This window comes from Melozone crissalis, unplaced genomic scaffold (assembly GCF_028551555.1).
Source record: "Melozone crissalis strain CALT ecotype California unplaced genomic scaffold, PUWL_Pcris_2 ptg000007l_1, whole genome shotgun sequence".
NCBI lineage: Eukaryota > Metazoa > Chordata > Aves > Passeriformes > Passerellidae > Melozone > Melozone crissalis.
In genome coordinates, this window is record NW_026535785.1 from 13,902,098 (window position 1) to 13,925,345 (window position 23,248).

Below are 23,248 nucleotides of genomic sequence, written 5' to 3' on the forward strand. Positions count from 1 at the left end.
GGAAATTAATAGCCTGCTATTTCTCACTACCTGAATTACTCAGATGTAACTGAGTAACTTTGCCCCTCAGTACTGGGAGAATGGAATTGTTCTCACCACCTTCACACGATGATTTATCCCCAGGATCATGCACCACCAAAAGCTAGAAGATACAGAAATTAAAAGGAGCACTTTTGTTTAGCTGAAGAGCTGGGTTTTTTTGAGTTGGGTTTCAGTGAACTGAATTCAGAGAGCAGAGCTTGTTTGGAGATACTGTGAAGATAGTGGCCCTATACATAGCAAACCCAACAAGTTCTTTTCCATTAATATCTCTGGAGCAGCCCTCCCTCTTCCCCCTCTCTGAAAAAAGGATGTGTTGACACTAGAATATCTTTTTTTGATCAGCAAGTTTCCCTGGTGTGTCAGGGCCAGATTCCTATTTAGGGTGCATCTGTCAGGGCACTGCCCTGTTGCATCCACTGTCAGTGCCTGTGGAGCTGCAGCAGGGGTGAAGGTGATGTTGAGCAGGCCCTGTCATGCTGCTGTCTTCACAAATTGTCAGTGAATCCTTTGCCTTATGGGCAGTCCCCGTTTTAGCTTCATGGCTTTGGAAGTGACAAAAACAAAGCAAATGGTCACAATTCTGACCCAAAAGCTGCACAGAGTTGTGAGCAAACCTTGCTTGCTGGTGGTCTGGGCATGCTGAATGCTAATAATCACAGCCATTGTCATAGGGAGGTGATGGAGAACCTTTTAATGGAGAACGTTTTGTGCAGACTGCAAGTAGGCTCTGTCTCGTGCCTCAGTGTCCCTTGCAGTCCTCCTGGGTTTGTCCCTACCCCCCTAACTGGGGAGAGGGGTGTGGATCAAGAGGGTCCTGCAGGATCTGCAGTGCCTTAAAATACCTGTTATATTTGCCCACAAAGTGATTTCAGATTTTAGATGCAATGAACTTGAGCCTTGCAGCTTTTTTGTTTGCTTTAAGGAATCCAAGTCCAGCAGGTGAATCTCTGGTTTTAAGCCATGAGCATGAGTAGTATCTCCAGCCTGATGGTGTAAGGATTTTAAACCTTCTGGGAGATTCATGCTATCTTTTCAAGTGTAACTCTGCAGGTTATTTTGAGAGGTGTGTTGCTTTATTCCTCCTCTGTTTCGCCATGACTTTTGCCAAGGATAGTTTATTAATGGATTCTTTTATTCAGAGACAAAAAGTGTGAAAAAGCTGGATGAAAACAAGGGAGCATGTGAGAAGGTGAACACTTCCAGTGCTGTAGCCCACAAAGCTGACTCCAAACCCCAGCTCAAAGACAGGACAGCCCAGCAGCAAGGGGCAGAAAGTGCTGGCAAAACACAGAGCTCTAAGAGCTGTCCGCAGCAAAAGGACATCGATGTCAAAGCTGTGAATCAACACAATGGTCTTCCCTTCGTACATCAAGATCCTGCGGGCAACCAGAATGCTCCTGCTGAAGGCCAGAAGGGGGACAGAGCCCCAGGCCCTGCTGAGTGCCCCAGGCAGCTCGTTCACCAGAAGCCTGGCAAGAGTGAAAGCAAAGCTGCAGCGTCCCGGGAGGCTGCGCCCTCCACGTCCAGGGCCATATCTGACACGGGCTGTGAAGTGACACACACCAGGTAAAATGGCCTTGCTGGTGGCTTTCTGGGGGACCTGGAACCTTTCCATGGGTTACAAGGGAGAAAAGGAAAGCCAGGCCATTAAAGGAGGCAGCTCCTACGTGATGGGAGAGGAGGAGGGACCCTACAGGGGTTAAGGCAGGAGGCTCAGGGGGCCCTGGGTGAAGTTCTGTGCAGCCCAGGGCTCAGGTGGGACAGAGGGGTTTGAGGTGGCAGCACTGACACAGAAAGGTGACCACCACAGAGGAGCTCAGGTAGTTATAAACCACTCACTCAGGTAGTTATAAACCACTCACTCAAACCACTCACTCCCTCCCAGCTCCTTGGTTTCTATAGCCATGGGGGTGAAAGGAATTCGAGATATTTATTAGTGTATGACGAAACCAAAGAATTTGTGTTTGTTCTCCTTAGTGTTTTCAGTGTTTTGGTCACCTAAAGATTGTTCATTTATTCTTCTCTATCAGGCTAATATTTTCCTCATATAGGTGTTTCATATAGGTATAGTCCATTTTCCTTTGGCTTATTTATCTGGGATTTTATTTTAATCCCTTTTATTTAAAATTTAAAAAACCCACATGACAAAAACCAACAAAACCCCACAACCAAAAGGCTCCTCCAACTAAACCTCAACAAATGGAACTTCTGTGGCAGATTTTAACTGCCAGTGCCTCTCTGTCTGGGTGGGTGGCTGTAAAGTGGTTTATATGTGTGTGGGGGGGTGACAGACACTCATCCATACACACCCACAAATGTGTGTATGACTTTGGGTGGGGAATTTCTCCATTGTTCCTGGGTACAAACGTGGTGTCTGAGCCCCAGGTTTGGTTTGGGGATGAGGGAGGCCAGCAGGCAAGTGGAAGGCAGAAGCTGGAGTAAACCCCAGGGGCAGCTGCAGCCCAGCATTGTCATGGTTTGGAGTGAGAAGTCACATGAGGGTGGTAAACACCTCTCTGAAATGGATGCAGCTCTAATGAAGTTTGTAAGCCCACACAGAGGCATCAGAGGAACATTGTGTTCCCCTGCCTGGAGAAGTGCCCGAGAGTCCCACTGAGCTCAGGCCTGTCTAGATAGCAGAGGAAGTGTTTGCTCAGAGCTGCCTTCAGCTGCTCTCCCAGCTCACACCACAGCAGCACCAGGGTGTTAAAGTTGTAGAAAATCAGACATTTCACACTCTTGTTTTAAGAAAGCAGAAACATTTTCTTTTAGAACATCTTTTGTAATGAGGTTGCTCCAGTGGAAGAGGCAATTACCTTTGTGAAAATGAGGTCTGTTCTCTCCCAGACATCAGAAGCTGGCTTCATTTGCCATTGTATAAAATCTCCTTTATAACTTCACAAGTTTCAATTCAGCCTTGGTCAAATCAGACTGCTCATGACAGTTGGAGCTGTAACAGTTGACTCAAACATTATCACTCAAATATCTTTGATGGAGTTTAGGAGCACAGAGAATTGGTTCTGACCTGTAGTCTTTTTAGGCAACACAAGAGGGAAAAAAAAATTGTTAAACTTTTCCAGTAGTTAAAATGCCAAGGAAAATAGTATTGCTGGAGTGAGAGAGTTTATCAAAACTAGATTTTTAAGAGAAGGCTGTGGAAAGAATACTATCCCATCAGAAGACCCAAACCCAGATGGCTGAGTGTGCAGGTCAGCCAGCTGGAAGAGGACACAAGCCATCAGATTTGTAGAGCCATGTGAGCAGGCAGCCATTTAGCTAATCAGCCTGTAATTTGTGCAGGCAATCACTATCTGAGTGGTGTTTTGTTAGACAAACTGTAATAATTGCAAAAAGTGGGTAAGTTTTCAAATGTGGGATTAACTCTCTGCAGGGTGAGACATTTTGTTCAGCTGAAGGGCAGACATGTAGAGAGAGGAGGACACAGAGAAGGAGCCAGCATGATTTTTGGTGCTCTCCCCTTAGTGTTTGTGGATCATTCCCAGCAGGATTGGTACAGTTAGGTTTTATCCATACTATAGAAATGTATGGGTTTGGAAATGCACAGATTTTTCTTCCCCCACAAAGTTACAAAAACCAGGCTGGCCACCTGCATCAATATCAAATGTCTCCTGTTTGCTCTGCAGGATATCCATCAGTGTACATATGACTGACATGAAAGAAAAGACTGAGATGGCCAAGGAGGGAAATGTAAGTGACAGCAGAGGTAAAAGTTCCAAAGTGAAATCCACACCAGCAGACTTGAAAGGAGTCAAACAGCAGCCTGACAAATTAAAACTTCAACAGAGTACTAAAAACATCAGCTCCAAGCCAGATTCAGAAGTTAAAGGGGACAATAAGCAAAATGAACTTGCACCTCAAACAGGGAAGCAAAAGCCATTCCTGAGCAAGCCCAAACCAGGTGAAAAAGCTGAAGAGAAATCAGAATTAAAATGTGAGCCCATAACCTCACAGAATACCTCTGCAAAGGAGCCTGTGAAAGATGCAGGGGTAAAAGTAAAAATCCATCAAGAAACAGCAAAAGCAGAAAAATGCCCAGCAGACACCAAGTCTGAGACGAGGGGATCTGAGACTGCAGGGGGAAGCAGACATGATGCTCAGCAGGGTACAGGACAGGCACCAGAGAAAGCCAAGTCTCTGGCAGCTGGCAGAGCTCTTCCCACTCAAGGAGAAATCATTGGTAAGTTGCTCACAGCTACTCTTGAAACTTGTACATTGAGGATTTTTGCCATTCCTGCCTGTTGTACAGACAGCAAGAGCAGGAGCAGTGCTCAGTAGAACTCTCATGTCTTACACTTCAAGGGCTTTTTGCATTGGGTACCTTTGACTATGTGAATAACAATTCACAGATTCTTTTAATAGTAACTTTCCTTTTAAAGTGTGTTTTCGGGAAAAATAATTTAAAGTAAAATACATGAAGTGTATGTGTGATGAGAAGTACGAGAATTTTGAAAAAATCAATTTTCTTTAGATGCAGCATTTGTTCCTTCAGATAGAGGGTGCAAACCAAGCACACTTCTGCAGCTGTGGAGATCCAGAGCACAGAAAGTACTGCATGAAATGTTTCTTGTTGTGGCCTGCAGTGTTATTGGCCATGGAACTCTTGGTTCCTGGGGGAACACTTGGTTGCTTTGTCTCAGGGAATGCTCTGTCCTGGCAGCACATGTGTGTGTATGTTCCAGAGTGTACAGACATGGGCAGATGACCTGACTGCTCTGGCTTTCTGAACAGGGACTGGAGATGAGTTGGATACATGTTAAATTGCAGCCTGAAATACCTGGAGATTAATTATAAAATTGCTTTCAATGGGGGACATAAAAAATGGGTTTAATGAAGCTTTACCCTGGAAAACCTTGGACATTAAGTGATCACAGTTAACTAATTTAGCTTACCACAAACAGACTAAACTTAGTAGTTGTAATGCTAATAATTGCACCTTTAATTTGGAAACTGTCTGCAAAATTCTTGCTGCTAAGAGGAGCCCAATGATTTTATCAATCACTGTCTTCATTCCTCAGTGCTGTGTATTTTTGCTGGTTTATCTGGCTGTCATGTAACAATTAAAAGATAAGTGTAATTTTTTTCAAACTTCCAGATAGTATTTTCTGGTGGCCCTGCCTGTTAATGCATAAACTAAAATGTTGGTCTCCTGAAGGTGTCCAGTGGGTTAAAAAAACAGAGTGGAGGTTCGGGAGGTGGGATGCAGATCTCAGCTCTGGGACTGTGATCCTTGTCTGTACAAGGGATTTAGCAGTGAAAGCCCCTCACAGCCGTGGGGTGCAATCCCTGGTGTGAGGAGGTGGAGCCGGGCAGTGGGAGTGCAGCAGTGTCAGAGCAGCCTGTGTCCCCTGCAGATGACAGCCCCTCTCCTCCAGCCCCGTTCGAGCACCGCGTCGTGAGCGTCCGGCAAGCCGAGGTGACCGCCAGCTACTCCGTGTGCCGCCACCAGGTGCTGGGGGGGTAAGTGTGCCTGTCCCCGTGCTCTGGGGGCCCTGCAGCTGCCCCAAGGGCTGGGTGGGAGGGACACACCAGCTCTCTGCAGCCACAGGGGGTGGGTTCATCCTGGAGCCCTCTGGGTGATCACAACTGCTCCTGCATCAAGGATGTCCCTTAGATGGATGGTTTCTGCCCCAGCCCCATGTTCAGGTGCCTCACTGCCATCCTGCTGACTGTTCTTTTCATTTGTTTTAATAATCCTGGCCTCAGTGTTGTGGGAAGAACCTGTATCCTTAAGGCACACAAGATTCAGAACATTTGAAAGTCAACAAAGCCCATTAGGCCAGGCAGCTTCCAAATTTTGTTTTTCTGTGCTGAGCTGCACATTAAAGAAAACTAAGGAAGAGTTATAATTATTTTGACCTTATGTTTAGTACTCATAGGAAGTCTGCAGCTGCTTCAGCTTTTGTATTCTGTATCCTTACTTATGTGACAAGAAGGCTTGATTTACACATTGATCCACATACAAATATGGCTTAATAAGTATAAGCAATGTGATGCAACAGCAGGGAAGATGGTGGTGAGGAATCATCCCAAGGGGCATTAACATATCTGCATGACATGGGGGAGAATTTACAGCATGCCAGAAATGCAGGCTGTGGAGTGGCTACAGTTACTGGTCTTATGGTCATTTAAAAAGTTCTGGGATCAGGACAGAAATATCCTTGTTAATAGACCCACTAACATATCCCTGAAGGACAGCAAGGGGGTCCAGTTACAGAAGGGAGCCAGAGCATGGCCAGGCCATCATACCTCAGCAGGACCAGTGGGGTTTAATATTTTAATGTAAGCACTGAACAACTGGCTGGAAAGATAAACCTAATCCTTCATAAGCTGAGAGAAAGAGGAGCTCCATGCTGCTGGCCACCCGACCCCGTTCACTTTGTCCTGGGCTATTTTTGCTTATGATAAGAATAGTTCCAGGAGAGGTTTCTGTGCTGAGCTGCTTTCCCATCTTTCCCATCATCTTTTCCTTGGCATCCACAGGGGGCGTTTTGGGCAGGTCCACAAGTGCACGGAAATATTGACGGGGCTCAACCTGGCAGCCAAAATCATCAAAGTGAAAGGAGCCAAAGAGAAGGTAACCCCACTGCTGGGAGCTCTGCCCCTGCCCTCCCTGCCAGGGCCAGCACCACTGCCCCCAGCTGCCCATGAGGGGCAGCTCATCCCTGGGTACCATCAAATACTGCAAAATCTTGGGCTTGTTGTGACTCTTCATCATCTCCTGTATTCATGATTAAACCCTCAGTCCCCTTGAAATCTGTGCTGTAGCTGTTGTTGGGCTTTATAAATAATAGTTCTGTTTTGGTATGGTGGAATTCAAGGAGTGTATTTTGCTCATTTTTTGTTACTTTGTTATTTTTTTCAGGAGGAAGTAAAAAATGAAATTAACATCATGAACCAGTTAAATCACGTGAATCTGATCCAGCTTTATGATGCTTTTGAAGCAAAAAATAATATCACTTTGATAATGGAATAGTAAGTTTAAAGGATCTCAGGAATTGTCAGATGTCTGGGTTTTCTCAGGTCACTAAAGCAAATAGGGAGGGATAATTCTGAGCTGTTAAGAAGTGAGTGGTTTCCCAGCCTAAGTGAGAGTTAATCTCACTTTCAGAAGGAAAAAACAATGCTTTAAAAGTAATTTCTTCAGGTTAAAAGCTTTTCAGAGCTTTATCTCTGAGTAATTTTCTCTTCTGTGCAGAATTAAGTTCAGTGAAACAGCTTTCAGTTTGAGAAGCTGCATTTAGTAAATTTTGTAGGTTGAAGACTTATTTTCCCATGACTAGTAAGATGAGAGAACAACAGACACTGTAGTACTCCCAGTAGGTTCTCCAGGTCCCATAGGATCCCCAGGTCGTGTGGGTTTGGGTTTGACATGTATGCCCCAAATACTAGTGCCAACTTTCCCATTTCTGAATTTAGATTGATACTTAATTTCAAGAGAAATAAGTCTCTTGAAGTCACTGAGGCTGCTGATACACACTTTATTTTGGATGTTTTGTTAGGACCCTCAACTACAGAGCCTAATTCCCAACGTGGAAATAAATAGGGCTAATGCAAGATTTTAGGGTTTTTAATGCTTTTCTGTGTGAAATTTTAGTCTTGATGGTGGGGAATTATTTGACCGGATCACAGACGAAAATTACCACCTGACAGAGCTGGATGCCATCCTGTTCACCAAGCAGATCTGTGAAGGAGTCCACTACTTGCACCAGCATTACATTCTCCACTTAGATCTGAAGGTCAGTTGTTTGTGCTCTCTGTGCTTTAGTGTCACAGACATGTTTTATGAAAAATCCTTTCCTTAGGATTTTTTCTCCTGAGAAGCTGAGAAGCCTCAGGAACAAAATGTAAACAATGATTATCTGCTGCTGTGGAATGCAACAGGTGCATCTGTGATTGGTCTCATGTGATTGTTTCTAACTAATGGCCAATCACAGTCAGCTGTCTGGGCTGTCACAAGTCTTTGTTATCATTCTTCTTTTTCTATTCTTAGCTGGCCTTCTGATGAAATCCTTTCTTATATCCTTTTAGTATAGTTTTAATATAATACATATAATAAAATAATAAATCAAGCCTTCTGAAACATGGAGTCAACATTCTCATCTCTTCCCTCATCCTAAGACCCCTGTGAACACCACCACACTTTAGTGGTGCTGCTTTAGGCACCACAGAGTTTCTGATCACTGAGGAGTAATTTCTCATTTCATGGACTCATGTCATAAAGGAATAGAATTAATGGCTGCAAGGAATGGAGCCTTAGAGATTGATTAATTTTTTTCCAGTGTCTGTTCAGTAGCTTGCTTGGAATCATCAGGATTCTGGGCTTTTGCCTTTCTTAAATCAGAAGCTTTTCATTCTCTGTAGCATTAAACAATTCCCTTTTATCATGGATTTTAAAAAAACCCAGCCAAAACCTCCTTGGCTGGAAATGCCCACAGTCTTCCCTCTATTTCCCCTACCCTTTTTAACAGTGTACAAATACCTGTTCAATCATCTTCTATAGTTTGTACCTTTTCCCTGCCTGGAACCAACCTGCAGCAAAACTGCAATGTTTTCCTAATAGTCCCTTTATAATGGATATTGTTAAACAGAAATACAAACTGTTTTTTCCCTGCCTGTTTATAGAGCACCTTACACAAATGACATTAAACCAGGCTGGCTCATAGACAGTTCTGCAGCTGGACCCCATCACCCCCCATCTCCACCTTGAATTGGAAAAAAAAAAAGGGTGCATTGTAGCTTTTTATGGAGGGAATTTTATACTATTTTTTTGCTAGATATCTCTCTCAAACATTTAACTCAAAATACCCTCTTCTCTTTTTGTAGCCTGAAAACATCCTATGTGTAAATCACACAGGAAACCAGATTAAAATTATTGACTTTGGATTAGCAAGGAGGTAAGAAAGTTCAGTTATGAATTATATTAAAAAACAAAACCAAATCAAACTCACCAAACCAAACCTCTGACATATTTCTGGTAGTTCTTTGGTGGGGGTTTGTGTTTTGATGGCTCTGTAATAATTCTGTGTGAATGAGTTAAGCATTTTGCTTTTGCAGGCATGAGTTTTCTGCTGTGTGCATTAATTATCTAATTACTTTTTCAAATAACATTTCTCTTCAATAAAGCTTTACTACTGCTCTAATTATCTCAAAATTATTCCCCATATAGAGCTTTTACTCTAGGGACCGTGAAGGCTCCCAGAGACTTCTTGACTGCAGGGTTTCATGGTGCAAGTTCTAATTGTAGAAATTATCTGCTAAACTCTTCAAGTAGTTAAGTTGATTGAAGGTAATAAAAAGAAAAAAAAACATATTTGAGCCATCCCATGTGAAACAGGAAACCCTCAGAAAAATAGGAAATTTTATCCATTCTTTTATTTTGCTTGTATGAATTTAAAGAAAAGCAGTGACAGCATAGTCAAATTGCCCTAGAATAAAAAGGAATTATCTCTACTATTATTAAGACAATAAGAACAATACTATTTCTCTAATTATTTTCTAAATACTTTGAGATTTTTCTTCAGCTAAAAGCTGGTTCATTCATGCATATATATATTTATGTGTTTGTATAGAAGTGTCTGTTCAAGGACTTTGTTTCCATAAAATACTTGTTGAAGAAAAAAAAAAAAAGTACATTGAGTTTGGGGTTTTGTTTGGTTGGTTGGTTAATTGGAAGGGTAGTTTTGCAACAAGATCACCCAGGAAAATGGGATTTCCAGGCAGTGCTGTAGTGGTTTGTTCTGTCAGAACACAGATGTGGCTCCAGCTGCCATCAGTGGCAATTGTTACTGCTTCAGTTTTGTAACCTTTCCCTGTTTAGCAGTAGCAAAAAGAACAGGGTCATTTCCCCCTATATGGGGTCACTGTTGCTTGTTCCCAAGCCCAAATAATCCTCTTCAGTCCCACCTCAGTTATATTGAGTTATATCTGTGGTGCAGATGTTCACCCTGAGCTGTAGCTGGGGACATCCCACTAATCCAGTGCCCTCCAAATCTTGTATAGTCAAAACTTCTTTGTTTGTTTTATGGGTTTTGGACAACATCTGAAAAGCATCCTGTGGTGTCTGGCTACCACTCTTAGGTAAAGCTGCTGCCACTCTCTGGGGGAGCCCTTTGCAGGGTTCAGTGTCCTTGTTCTTCCTAGTGGCTTTGCTCTGGCAGAGGGACAATGATGGAATATTCCCTGAGGTCACCCCAGAGCTGCCCTGGCTGCCAGCACTCAGCTCTGCTTCCCTGCCAGGCTCCCAAAAGCTGTGCCTTGCTGTTCCCTGGGGGATGAGCTCCCAGCTCCTGACTCATGGCTCTTCTCCTGGTACAGGTACAAACCCTGTGAGAAGCTGAAGGTGAATTTTGGGACTCCGGAGTTCCTGGCTCCCGAAGTGGTGAACTACGACTTTGTGTCCTTCCCCACGGACATGTGGAGTGTGGGTGTGATCACATACATGCTGTGAGTGCCCAGGGCCCTGTCAGGTCTTTTTTTTTACTCTGAAAAGTTGCCCAAAATATGTGAGAATTTTAGTTTTGTGTTTTATGAGGACTTGAATTAATTTTAAAATTTGTATTCTAATCATTTTATAGTCTTACACTTGGTGTGTATCTGCTCAGGAGAATTAATATGATCTGTGTTGGGCCATGGGTCTGAGAAATGACCTGCCATGAATAGGGCTGAAACTTTTCCCTGACATCTAGATGGCAACCATGGACAGCTTGTCTGTCCAAAGTCTCTGCCTTCTGATGAGCTTGTTTTGCATCCCAGAATCTTTCACAGACATTTTCTGTGAACTGGATAAATTTCTGGTTAAAATTTGTATGTTAGCCAAAACCCAACTGAATGAAGTAATAAATGATGGAAGCAATAAAGATGGGCTTAGAGACTAACTGTAAAAAGTAATTTATTGTTCAGAATTGTGTTTAATTCAAGCCACATAAGGATATGGCCCCCAGTTTGGGAAAGCTCTTGAGTCCCTCTAGCTTTCCTAGCTGGGAAGGCACTGAAGGATGTCCCTAAATCCTCACTGAATCCACTACTTGGGGACCTATTAATGGTGCTCCCTGACCTGAGTGAACTGCTAGGGGGTAACACTAAATTACAGCACCTAATCTCCCCAAACTATTGCCTTATCCTGGCAGGGACTGAGAATTGGAACCCTCCATAGCTGAGAGCTTTTTCCCTCCATAGGATAACAACAGCTACAAAGCAGAGGAGTCATAGAAGGAAAACCACACCTTGCATATGATAACTGCTCTTCTCCCCCACCCCATCTTTCTTTTTTAAGGCTTAGTGGCCTGTCCCCGTTCCTGGGAGAGACTGATGCTGAGACAATGAATTATGTAGTCAATTGCAGCTGGGATTTTGATGCAGAAGCATTTGAACAGCTCTCAGAGGATGCCAAAGACTTTATTTCCAGACTGCTTGTGAAGGAGAAAAGGTACCTGGGTCTGATTGTGAGCAGTGGCACCAGTGATATTAAATTCTTACCAGCCAGTTGTTTGGATTGCAGCCAACAATGAGAAGTTGCTATGTGACATTTCTGTGTGCTGGCTCTGGGCTTGCTGGGCAGTTCCTCAGTGATTTGGAAGCCCCTGTTGTAAAGGAAAGTGTCTGTGTACCCTGGCTGAGGAAAGTTGGTTTTTACAATAGCATCAGTGCAGGCAAGACACAGGAAATCTGGAAGGATTTGCAGTATAGGAATCTGTCTCAAAAGGTTTTGCTTCTCTGAGCAAAAACTATTTCTATTGTTAGTTTGGACTGTCACAAGCCTTGACAGAAATTGCAAAAATGCCTCTTGAATGCCATGGAGGATAAATGGAAGCTGCAGCTGTGAAAATGTGCATTGTTCTCTTCTAAAGTGGTTTACAGGCTTTTGGGAGATACTAGGGAGCATTTGGGACTTAACTCTGCTTGTGGCTTCTCATTCTTGGCTCCACTGAGATCCAAAGTGATTGCAGATATGAAACAATACAGAGAATGAGGATCATATTGATGTCAGACCATGGCTGGGGGTTGGCTGGGAGAACAGAAATTTTTCTCTTGCTGAGTAGTGATACAAAACTAATCAAATCAGGAAATGATGCATACAGTAAAACAGATTGTGTGTTTGAGGGGAATTCAAAGGAGTGCTTAGAATATTAACAGCTTCCAGATCATTACCTAAATCAGACAAATCAGTTCTACTGCTAATTTTATTTTGAACAATAGGTTGCTATGAAAAACAAACAATTAAGTGAAATTTAGCGTATTGCCAGCAGGAGAGATCTAAGGATTTTTTCTCAGATTGTAATGATGATTTGCTGTGAGACTGTAAACTTTGGAGTCTTCAATTCTTCTGTGCAATGGGATTAAGGTGTCCAGAGGCACCCTCTCAAAGTCTGGTTAGGAGCTGTGAATGAAGTGAGTATGTGAGAGAAGTGTTGTCAGTGAGTGGCAGAGCAGTGATCAGCTGGCCCTGCTGTTCACAAGGTGAGGCAGCCCCTGCTCTCCTGCAGCCCAGGCACCTTTGCCCTGCTGGGACCCTGGCTCTGGCCTTGGGCAGGACCTGCAGCCCCCTCCCTCCCTGACTGCTGAAATCAGGCTGGGCGGGCAGGAATTGTCTTTTCATCAGCTCAGACAGAGCTCAGGAGTTAGACATAGGCTTTTGATTTGAAAAAAGGCAAATGAAACTTTGTTCTCAACAGCTCTACCTTAAGATTTCCTCTATTACCATATACTTCCCAAATCTTCTAGGATAGGCTGTGGCATTTGGACCCATTGTTGGATGTCAGGATATTAAAGTATGCTTAACTTGATCCAAGTTTAGGGTGAATAGACAATAGTGCTTTTTAAATATGATGCACAGAATATGCTTTTTAACTACGAGGCACAGCTAGTGCTGTCAGGACTGACAGATAACACCACAAATGTTACTTTTCTGTTAGCAAAGTTCTGAATTTGCATAACAAAGTGATACATTAACCTAAGCCCAGCTCAAGCGAGGCACGGCCGAGGCAGCAGCAGTCAGTCCTTCATCCCGCTCACCCCTCCTGCTGGAGAGCGCAGGATGCTGGCAGGATCCGGGCACCCGTGTTCGTTCATTCGGGGCAGTTCCTGTATCCCTAACTGGCCTGGCTTAGGGCAAATTTGGGAGAAAACCCCCAAAATGGGGCCCTTCCAGAAAGCAAACCTACACGGCCCCTTCCCCCAGCCGGTTTGGGAAGGATTCCTCAGAGAGAAGTGGAAAGAACCTGTTTATTTAACAGGAACAGCACCCCCCAGCACACAAAATGAACAATACCGGATGGCATCACTCTGTCACCATTTTAAAAAAGATGACAAATTCAGAAAGTCTCTCTTGGGGTGGTTGCTCTGTTGTCAGTCCCTCTGGCACTGGGGTAGCTGCTGCAGCCACAGGGTGCAAAGTCTCGGTGTTTCCCAGGTCCCAGTCCAGAGCAGGTTCGAGTAGGTCCCAGAAAAGGGAAAGGAGAAACAGTCCAGGAAAAAAATTGGACTGTTTAGCTACTAACTAATGAGCAGAAGCGAAAAGCGAGAGCAAAGCAGAAGCAGGAGCAAGAGCAAAGTGAAAAGCCAAGGAAAAAGCAAAAGCAGCACCATGTACTGTCCCTTCTCTGTGTCCTGCCAGTCGTGAGGGAGCAGCTGATAAGAAACAAGAACAAAACTTTCACTCTTCAGAGCCAGTCTTGGAGGCACAGAACATAATATCCAGCATAAACAGAACACACGGATGGGGATACAAGCATCAGAACGTCACCCTAGGACACTAACAAAGTGGAGCCCGGGGCCCTGAGGAGGGGAGCAGAGGGCCGAGCTCTCACGGAGATCTCGGGGAGCAGAGGGCCGGGTGTCACACAGATCTCGGGGAGCAGAGGGCCAGGTCTCACAGAGATCTCGGGGAGCAGAGGGCCGGGCTCTCACGGAGATCTCGGGGAGCAGAGTGCCGGGTCTCACGGGGCTCTCGGGGTCCTGAGGAGGGGAGCAGAGGGCCGGCCGGGCTCTCACGGAGCTCTCGGGGAGCAGAGGGTCGGCTGTCACGGAGATCTCGGGGAGCAGAGGGCCGGGTGTCACGGAGATCTCGGGCAGCAGAGGGCCGGCTCTCACGGGGTTCTCGGGCAGCAGAGGGCCGGCCGGGCTCTCACGGAGCTCTGTCCCTCTGCCCGCAGCTGCCGGATGAGCGCCACGCAGTGCCTGAAGCACCAGTGGCTCTCGGACCTCCCTGCCAAGGCCCAGCAGTGCAAGCTCCGCCTCAAGTCCCAGCTGCTGCTGCAGAGCTACATGGCCCACAGGAAATGGAAGGTAAATAATTCTGCTTCCACAGGGAAATCACACCGCACGCACAGCCATTCCCTCCGGTGTGGTGGCTCACTGGTGCCCACAGGTTCCTTGGCTGTGAGTACCAGTTATGAGGTCTGTTTTTACCTGTAAGTGTTTGGTCCTGCTTCTATTTCTCGTAAGTTTGGTTTCAATTTTCACGCTGATTGGTGTTTAGAAGTTTTTTACATCTTTCTTTCTACATGTTCAGAGGCTTCAGATGCTACTTTATGTTAAAATTTGTCTTTACACTTTTCCATTGCTAGCAGCTGCATTGATCTGTTGTCACTAAGGAGCAGGGATGTAACTTAAGGCAGTTTGTGCCTCCCACTGCAAAATGGGAGTGTGGGAGAGAGGAAACAAACCTAGGCTTAAACCCATCGAGAGAACTCTGCAGGATCTTACTGATAACCACAGGCTCCTTCTGAACTAAGTTTTTATGAAGTGATAGGTAATAATTTGTGTTTGAGTCTCTATTTGATTGTAGATAATTGATCCTAAAAGGTGAACACAGTGATCTTGTTAGAAGGAAGCCTGTGGAATTGTGAGGCAAACTCAGGACCATTTCCTTCTCTTCTGTCACTGGGGAATTGCATTTCCTTGCCAAGGAAATGCAACTTACATTTCTTTCAGTCCTGCACTGCAAGTGCTTGCTGGTAAACTTCTGCACTTGCATTGTAAAGATGACACAATCTAAAGACCTATCCCTGTACAATTTACAATTCATAATAACACTGCAGAACCTCACAGTGCTGTGCAGGAACCACTGCAACCCACACAAGCTTGGGGTCACTACAGAGAAATGGGTTTACCAGGAAGAGAGATCCCTGGCAGCTGCAGAAAAGTTCCTTTGCCTTGGTTTCACTCACACTCAGACTGTTCTGTTCTGTTCACAGAAACACTTTTATGTGGTGGCTGCTGCTAACAGGCTGAAGAGGTTTCAGAGTATGTCTGTCAAGCTTGCATGAGCTTGTGTGAACCTCCTCCACTCCTGGAGATGGACATGAGGCCATGGAAGGAGGACTCAGTGTCTCCAAACATTTCTATCCCTGTTTTATAACTTAAGGTTTTGGGACTGTCTTCCTCAATTATTTTGTGTGTTAGTGCTGTGGTTCCAGAAGAACCTTAAGGAAGAAACACAGGAATTCTAAAAGCAGAAGCTTTTTTTTTTGTTTGCTTTTACAAGTTTTTAGTTGTTCAATAGAGTGGTGGAAAAACATGGCTGTTACTGGGGCTGACTTCTTGCTGAAGGCTTTGACTCTGTAGAGTATTGTTGGTGTGTTTATAGCAGAAAACCCCTGGCAGTTTTCTGGTCTCTCACACCAAGCATGGGATCTCTAAAGACTTTTTCCTGACTGATGTTTGTGAGTTAGCAGCTTTAGAGAACTGCTACACAGTGGCACAAAATGTCCCTCAGGTGTTTGTTACTTAAACGAAAGACACAGACATTGTTTTCTTCTATATTTCTTTCCAAAAGGTAATTTTCCCACAACATGAAGATGCTTCAGTGCAACTCCAGCTTGGGTGGTTTTGGTTTGTTGTTTTGGTTTTTTATTATTCGATTCTCTCCTTTAAAAAATAATCACTGCATAGTTAGTAACTGTGAGGAACCCTGGTTTGAGGTAACTTAAGTCAGTCCATTGCTGCTGTTTCTTAGGGCAAGTTGAATTGATTGAACTTCTGGAAGGAGATGTGTGAAACTGCCATGCATACAAATCACCTAATGATTGTTGGGTCTATGCAAAAAGACCTCATGTTGTACAGAAAAGAGGAGAGTTCCAGAGATTTTATGTTTTTAAAACTTGTAAGTGCTTTTCATTGTCCATGACTGCAGCACTTAAATTGCTAAGTTCTAGTTTGAGGATTTGTTTCTCCTCTCTGGCAATTTTAATGCAGTATGAGAAGCTGGTGTGGTGTGACATGCAAAACAGGTTTCATTTCTGATAGGTTCAGTGACAAGGAAACTAACTGTGTGTTGCCAGACTCTGCCTTTAGTCCAGTTAGGAGGTTGAAGCCCTTTTTTCCCCCCTCATTTAGCTCTTGAACAATAAACTGCTTCTTCACAATATTAACTTATTTTGGATTTTAAACTCTTTTCTTATGCATAGAGTGAGAGCCACTTAGAATCTCTCAGATAAAAGTACAATATTATTTATTAAACCTGTGGTTTCCTGTTCTGGATTTTGCAAAACTCAGTGTGAACTGGATGGGCTCTTAGGAAAAATGGAAACTAGTATTACTAAAAGTAGCTTTCCAGCAAAGGTGCCTGTGAAGTTCCTTTGAACTTTATGGACTTTGACACCCCTTGAATTTGCAGAAGTGTTGGTTGCTAATGATGTTTCTAAGATTGCCTTACTCTGGTCTAGCTATTTTTTCCACTCAAGTGCTTCTCACTTTGCATAGTCCTGACTTTATTTGCAGCATTTCCAGAATTGGGACAGAGAACAATCTTGATAATTTATCACCTTCTATGAAGGCCCACTTTTGTTCATGTTTTCCTTCCACAGTGTTTCTGCATGCTGAATGTCATTGTATTCATTGCTCTGTATATTTCTGAATTAATACTAATAAATTTCATGGAAGTGGAACAAGAATATTCATCAGCATTGGTTTAAGCCCTGCTGCCAAACAAACCTGAAAGTATTTCTGGGTGGGTCCAAAGATACAGGCCAGGCAGAAAACATGCAAGAGAAATGGAACAAAGGCCTCTTCTCTAAGCATAGGACTGTGAGACACAAAAAATCTGTTGCCCACTCAACATCCTTTTCCTCTGGATATCTTCTTTCTTAAGGCACAGACATCTCCATGTTTCTTATTTTGCATTCCAAGTACCTGTGCCAAGATGATGTCATAATACAAAGCTTTTCTTTCCAGTACTTTTGTTGTTTCTTGGAATATTTGGGACCCCTTACAAAAGCACAAGAGATTTCATTCCTATACACAAGAAAATAAATCCAATTCATTGACTGAACAACATTTATTTAAAAACCCAAAAAAACCCTGAAAAATAAGGCTTTATTTTTCTGCTGGCTTTGCAGTTTAACAAGGCACTGTTAGTCCCCTTCCTCTTGTTTCACTGACTGCTTCCAGCCAGGGGCCCAAGGGCCTGTAACTTATAACTTATTTACACTGGAAGTAGCATTAGAATGTTATCTGCTTCTTGCAGCAAGAGAAGGAAGCTATTCTACCCCTAATGCCTGTGAGCAGTCACACACACTTCCTGTAAAATCCCACCACTCCATGGTGTCATTTATTAAAAATAACATTCTTAAATACTTAAAACCTAAATAAAATCAGCTGTCTGCCAGGCAGCCATCATTCACATGCTACTGGATCTCTTGTTAGAGCAGAGGGAGAGTTAAAATCAAGAGCAAGCAGCAGTTACATTACTGGGTGGCATTACAGAGTCACTACTCCTTGTCTCTTGTGCCTTAGCAGCATTTTCCAGGATTTTCTTTTTCCATTCCTCATAGTCCTGATTTGTTTCAGTCTTTGGCTGTTTACATGGCAGTTCCTCATCCTCTTCAGAGCCTGTGAGGAAACAAGAGAGCCCATGAGAGGCCATCATGGGCAGCATGCTGCTGGGGATAGCAGGCAGTGAGCAGATGGACAGACAGCAGGAAGGATAGCACAGCTGTCCCTGTGCTGTCTGATCCTGTGGGTGCTGCTCCCCTCACCTGCAGGGACAGTCACCTGTGTGTCTGCACAGAGCAGCTGTCCTCCATTCCACTGGCACTATCCAGGATAAACCCCTGTGTCCTGCTGCCAGCTCTCTGTGCTCCCACAGAGGTCTGAGAGCACCATGGCCCATCACACAACTCCAACAGGGGCAGCAGGAAAGCTCAGAACCACTCCAGTGAGGTGATTGTCACTCACAGCTAAACACAACTCACCATCCTCCTGCTCACACTGCTGCAGGGTGCTCTGCAAGCTCTCAGGTGTCTCTGCAGCCACTGGAACAGCCTCTAAAAAACAAGTAAGTTGCTTTGATTTGAATGGTGTTTGGGGCTCCAAGGGTGGCTTAAATGTGAATCTTTGACAGCAGTGCCACCTTCCACAAGTACTGTTGTCCAGTCAGAGCAGTTCCCTGGCTCTGACTGATGCTCAAGCTCTACAAGAGGTGCCAGCACTTCAAGTATGGCATGGACTGACTGGCTGCTTTAATTAGCAGGCTGCTAATTAGCAGCAAACTGCTGCTGCATTGGTAACCACAATGATCCACCATGTTCATTGCCCCAAACCACACTGCTACCCTTCCAGGTCACTCAGGCAGGATTACCAATTATTTCTTTCCCTTCTATTCCATTCCCACTATTTTCATAGATACCCACAACAGGCAGGAGGCTGTGCAGGTATACAGATGCACACTCTTCCCTGAATTCTTCTGGAAATTCCCAGCTGTCTTTAGTTGCTTTAGTGTTTGGGTAATGTTTGGGTTTTTACAGGGCACATGCCTATGAGAAAGTAGCAGCTTTTGGGGTAGATTCAGGCAGCATGTTGCAGGAAACATCAGGGTACGAAGATACAGTGAGAGAGGATAACTTTCAGTGGGAAAGTAAAAAATGAAAGCCTAGGAAAAGAAAAAGGAGAAAGAGGAGGCAGCAGAAATACAAGGACATTAGAGCACATACTGTATTTCTCCCCCACAAAAGGGAGCAGAGAGAGCTGCAGGCTCAACAATGGGCAGAAATATTCCTGACATGTGCCCAGTGTATGAGGAGGGGTGGTGCCAGGGAATGGCTGAGTTGGAAGCAGAGCAGCAAGGCTTCTGCTTGTTAATCTTGCAGTGGGGGAAAGGAAAGCACAGGAGTGAGTCAGCCTGAGAAGATGTTTGTGGTAATTTGTGTGCTAGGTTGCCATGTTAACAGGATGCAGAAACCAGGCAAGAGGGAGGAATCCAAGATAGGTCAGGTAGTACGGGAGAAGCAAGGAATAAATTGCAGCAACAGAGACTGGAAAGAGCAGTGAGCATTTGAGAAGAGAGGGAAATATTATTTTTGTCCTTGCCACTTTTTCCCTATTTTTGTTCTTGCTAAGCTATGGCAACTTCTCCAGAAGCAAGGACTGGGAGTGGAACTGGGCTGCAGGAAACACATTGGAATGGAATGGATGGGCAGATTTGGCTGGAGGGGGACAGCTGAAAGTGATCAGCCTGCAATCACCAGTGGAACAGGATGGGGCACTGAGGCCAAAGCCAAAAACTTACTGCTGAGCTGCTGGCTTATCTTCTCCAGCTGACTGCACAGCCGGTCAAATATTGCTTTTTTCACTCCAGATGTAGCCACCATTTTAGTTTTGTCCACTTTTAGCTTCAAACACCTACAAGAGAAAGTTATCTCTGTACAAAGCAACACACCAGCAACTATCACTTAGGTGAGGTGATAATTACTGTACCCACACTGCCTGTGAGAATGAGGAAGGCAGGCCTGACGTTTTGTCCCACCTATCCTTGTGTTACTCAGAAACAAATCTGGTTAAAAACCAGACCCCTGCACTACTCAGTCAATACAGCTCAATTGAAACTCAGGTGAATTCAACTTACATAACATAAGGAATTGTTTTAGGAAAAGGTACAGGGAAACCAGGACAAAATGCCACTATAACAAAAGCTGAATGTGTCAAGAGAGCCCTTGTGAGGAGCTGTGCAACTACACAGCACCTGTACTCTGAATAAGACTGTCACAAGGTGTAATGCTGAGGGAGGAACATCTTTGCATACCAGCAAATTCTTCCCAAGTGCTGGCTGAGTCACACACCTCTCTTGGCTGACATGGGCCTACAGCTCTCAGAGCCATCTCCCAAATGCTGCAGCACCCTCAGGATGGGATGGTGTAGCTTTTGGGGCTTTTCCTTCTTCAGAATGGCTGCTTCTTGGTGCTCAGAAGCCCTTCTTGCACCTTGAGCAGCATTTCACCAGAAGCCATGTAAGTTTTTGCTTTGTGCAGTGCACACTGAAGACTTCACGATGAGGAAAGGCCTGGTTTGCTCCAGCTTTGCAGGAGCAGGGCAGCAGGACATGCTAAGCAAGACCCTGAGTGAATGAGCTGCTGCACTGGCTGGTGTGTCAGCAGGTATTTCATTTCACCAGAAGGTCTCTGGGCTGCACTCACCTGCATGCAGTGCACAGAGCAGCTGTTACAAACAGGGGCTTGGAGAAATCCAGGTCTGCTCGCTGTGCTTCCGAGAGGCTGCACTCGTACCTGGGAACAGCAAGGGACACTTGGGCATTTGCCTCACATGAAGCTCTCAAATCCCTCTCTCACTCAGAACAGGTCTGCTGGGCCACCTGGGCCTCTGCAACCCACTCAAGCAGAAACAGCTGCTACTGGCTGAGAGGAGCAAACAGGTGAGGGAAAGAAGGGGGTTGGGATGGCCTCCTCTTCTGGAATTAGAGATGTTTTAAACTGGGGATCTGGAGCAAGGCAAGTCACTAAAATCTACTTCTTGTGCTCCTGATCCACACAGCACTTTTAGCTCTCCCTAACATCTTAAAATTTACAGTGAGATGCTTTCCATAAATCCATCCTACAATAGAAGGCAGCATTACAGTTTCTTTGTTCTCTGGAATGTTACAGACAGAAAGGCTTATAAATGGAAAATGACAAAGTGGATATGCAGCACTGAAAAATGTCATTTTTTATTGTCCACCTGCCCCAGGCTACTTTTTCCCAGTTTGTATTAAGTGCCACCAAGCAGGCAGAGCCTTTGTGCACTGACCTGACAGCATTAAACATGTGCTATCAAGGGGACAGCACTGAGCTCTTCAGGGACTGCTCTGCTCAAAGCAGATCTTACAGAATGGGAAATTTTAGTTAACTCTGCTGAATCTCCACTGAAGTGTTCTAGCTATTGGTTTTACAGTAGAGTGATGTGTATTTTAAGAGATGTCTATCCCCAAAAGGGAGGATTTATTTCTACTGAGCATTACTTCTGAACTGTGCAATGATCAGCAGTTAAATGGATGACAATGTGATGCTATGGGCAAATACAGAGATTTAGAGTCCTATATTTTTTACACTATTCCCAGCTGAAAAATTCCTAGTTGGACAATCAGTTGCTGAGATTCACAGACTAAATCTTTCTAACAGATATTCTAACAAGTGGCCCAGCTCATGGCTGGATTTTCAGTGCTGAGAACTCACCTCAGTGCTCCAATCAGTAGGAGATATCTGGCCCTTCCAAACATCAAGCTCTTCACACAGCTGAAGAGCTAAGAACCCTGCTTGTGGTTCCCAGTGTGCCCACAAGAGCTTCCTCACCTCTGCAGGATCTCTGAAGCCATGGTCACTGCCTCTGAGCAGCAGAACTGCACAGCCAAGTCTCGCATCCCCAGCCTTTGGTTCACCCCTAGCAAACACTCCAAAGACTTCATGGAGCTCTGGTAGGTGGTCTTGTTCAAACCAGAGAGTTTGACACAATAGCTCTGTCAAGAAGACAAAGACAAGCCCCAAGAATTAGCAAGAATCCTTTCTGACATCTTAATCAGGCAACCAACACAACCATTAAGTTCAGTAGCTACGTTAAACTAATTTGTGCAATGAATAATGTATGTCTTGACTGCACACAGAAAGATTAACCACTCAGGAATGCCACACCTTTTAATGCAGTGATATTTTTAGGCTGTTTCACTGGAAATAAGGTTTGACATTTCCATACATGACATGGCCCCTTCATCACAAGGTAATTAGTGAAAAAACTACCAAAGCCTGGGTTGAAGACATGAGCAACACTTTCATGGAGTCAAGTCCAATTAAATTCTCCTCTGCTGTAAATGGACAACCATGAATAGGTTATACCAGGCATTATTTTGATAGCTCAGTGCTGCTCACCTGGCAGCTTTACAGATGGAGGTTTACAGGTACCCCTATAGTAAGAGATTTCTTGGACCAACTGCTTTCTTCCCATAATAAAAGAGACAGATCTTAAATTTAGCATCCTTGTTGGTAATCTATTTGTTACTACAAGAGTTCAAATTCAGTTGATGCTATACCAAAGCAAGCTCAGTTAGTGAAGGGACTATGATAGTGATCTCAATTTTCACTGTTTCAAACCGAACAGTGAAAGGTCTACCACAGCAAACTGCGGAATTTAGGGGCAAGCTAGTTATTATTTCCCATTCCTGCTCCCAGCACACACTAGAGAACAGCGGTTTTGTGGAGTCAGGCAGAATGCAGCAGCCTGCCCAGTCACACTGCCTTACTTTGTCAACCGGTTGTTTCATGAAAGCCGCCGCCAGGTCCAGGCACATCACAGCGCTGCTCGTCGCCGTCATTTGAGCCATTAACCCCGTGCACTTCACCTGTGAGAGCCGCAGATACTCCTCAGCTTTTCTGCAAAACACCCAGAACGCAAAGCCCTCGTCAGGAACACAGCTACGAGGCACAATGCCCCGCAGGAGCCGAGCCAAGGTTCGGCAGTCGGGCTGCAGCACGGCCTGAGAGCCCGGGGTGCTGAGGGGCACGGCCGCCCTGCCCTGATGCTGGGCAGCAGCCGCAGCTCTGCAGGGCAGGGCCGGCAATGCTTCACCCAGCCCGCGGCTCCGGGGCTTCCAGCGCATCCACCAGAGCCAAGGCGGGCGCTGCTGCGGTGCCGGGCACGGCGCGGGAGAGCGGGTCGAGCGGGCCCGGCGGGACCCACTGGCCCGAGCGGGATGAGCGCGGAGGGGGCTGCGGGCAGGGCAGGGCAGGGCAGGGCAGGGCAGGGCAGGGCAGCGCGGGGCAGCGCGGGGCGAGCGGCGGTACCTGAGCAGGGCGGGCTCGGCCAGGCCCAGCCGGGCCGCCATGGCCCGCACAGCCCCGCGCTCCATCGCTCGCCGCGCCTGCCGCGCTCGTAGCCCATTGGCCGTAGGCGCCGCCAATCACCACCCCCTCCGCCAATGGGCGCGCAG

General features: G+C 45.2%; 2 protein-coding genes across 3 annotated transcripts in view; one reads left to right on the forward strand and one right to left on the reverse strand.

Moving 5' to 3' along the window:
• Positions 1-16,938, forward strand: part of MYLK3 (myosin light chain kinase 3) — a 34,092-nt gene extending 17,154 nt beyond the window's left edge. The window contains exons 3-13 of the mRNA XM_054296109.1: positions 1,182-1,608; positions 3,687-4,240; positions 5,415-5,520; positions 6,544-6,637; positions 6,926-7,035; positions 7,658-7,799; positions 8,887-8,957; positions 10,378-10,506; positions 11,336-11,488; positions 14,214-14,346; positions 15,258-16,938. Coding sequence (XP_054152084.1) covers positions 1,182-1,608; positions 3,687-4,240; positions 5,415-5,520; positions 6,544-6,637; positions 6,926-7,035; positions 7,658-7,799; positions 8,887-8,957; positions 10,378-10,506; positions 11,336-11,488; positions 14,214-14,346; positions 15,258-15,329 — 1,991 coding nt within the window. The 3' untranslated portion in view covers positions 15,330-16,938. The remainder of the gene's footprint in view (positions 1-1,181; positions 1,609-3,686; positions 4,241-5,414; positions 5,521-6,543; positions 6,638-6,925; positions 7,036-7,657; positions 7,800-8,886; positions 8,958-10,377; positions 10,507-11,335; positions 11,489-14,213; positions 14,347-15,257) is intronic.
• A 646-nt stretch (positions 16,939-17,584) lies between these two features.
• Positions 17,585-23,167, reverse strand: ORC6 (origin recognition complex subunit 6). Of its 2 annotated transcripts, XM_054296151.1 has the most exons (7): positions 23,103-23,167; positions 22,562-22,691; positions 21,621-21,784; positions 20,472-20,561; positions 19,568-19,680; positions 18,255-18,326; positions 17,585-17,892 (listed from the first exon to the last, which is right to left on the reverse strand). In XM_054296151.1, exons 1-7 carry the CDS (start codon positions 23,165-23,167, stop codon positions 17,726-17,728), a joined length of 801 nt encoding a protein of 266 aa, XP_054152126.1. In that variant the 3' UTR covers positions 17,585-17,725. The 2 variants fall into 2 exon arrangements, with proteins under 2 accessions (XP_054152126.1, XP_054152127.1); XM_054296152.1 differs by lacking the exon at positions 20,472-20,561 and having other exon boundaries at positions 23,103-23,164.
• Between the last annotated feature and the right edge of the window lie 81 nt (positions 23,168-23,248).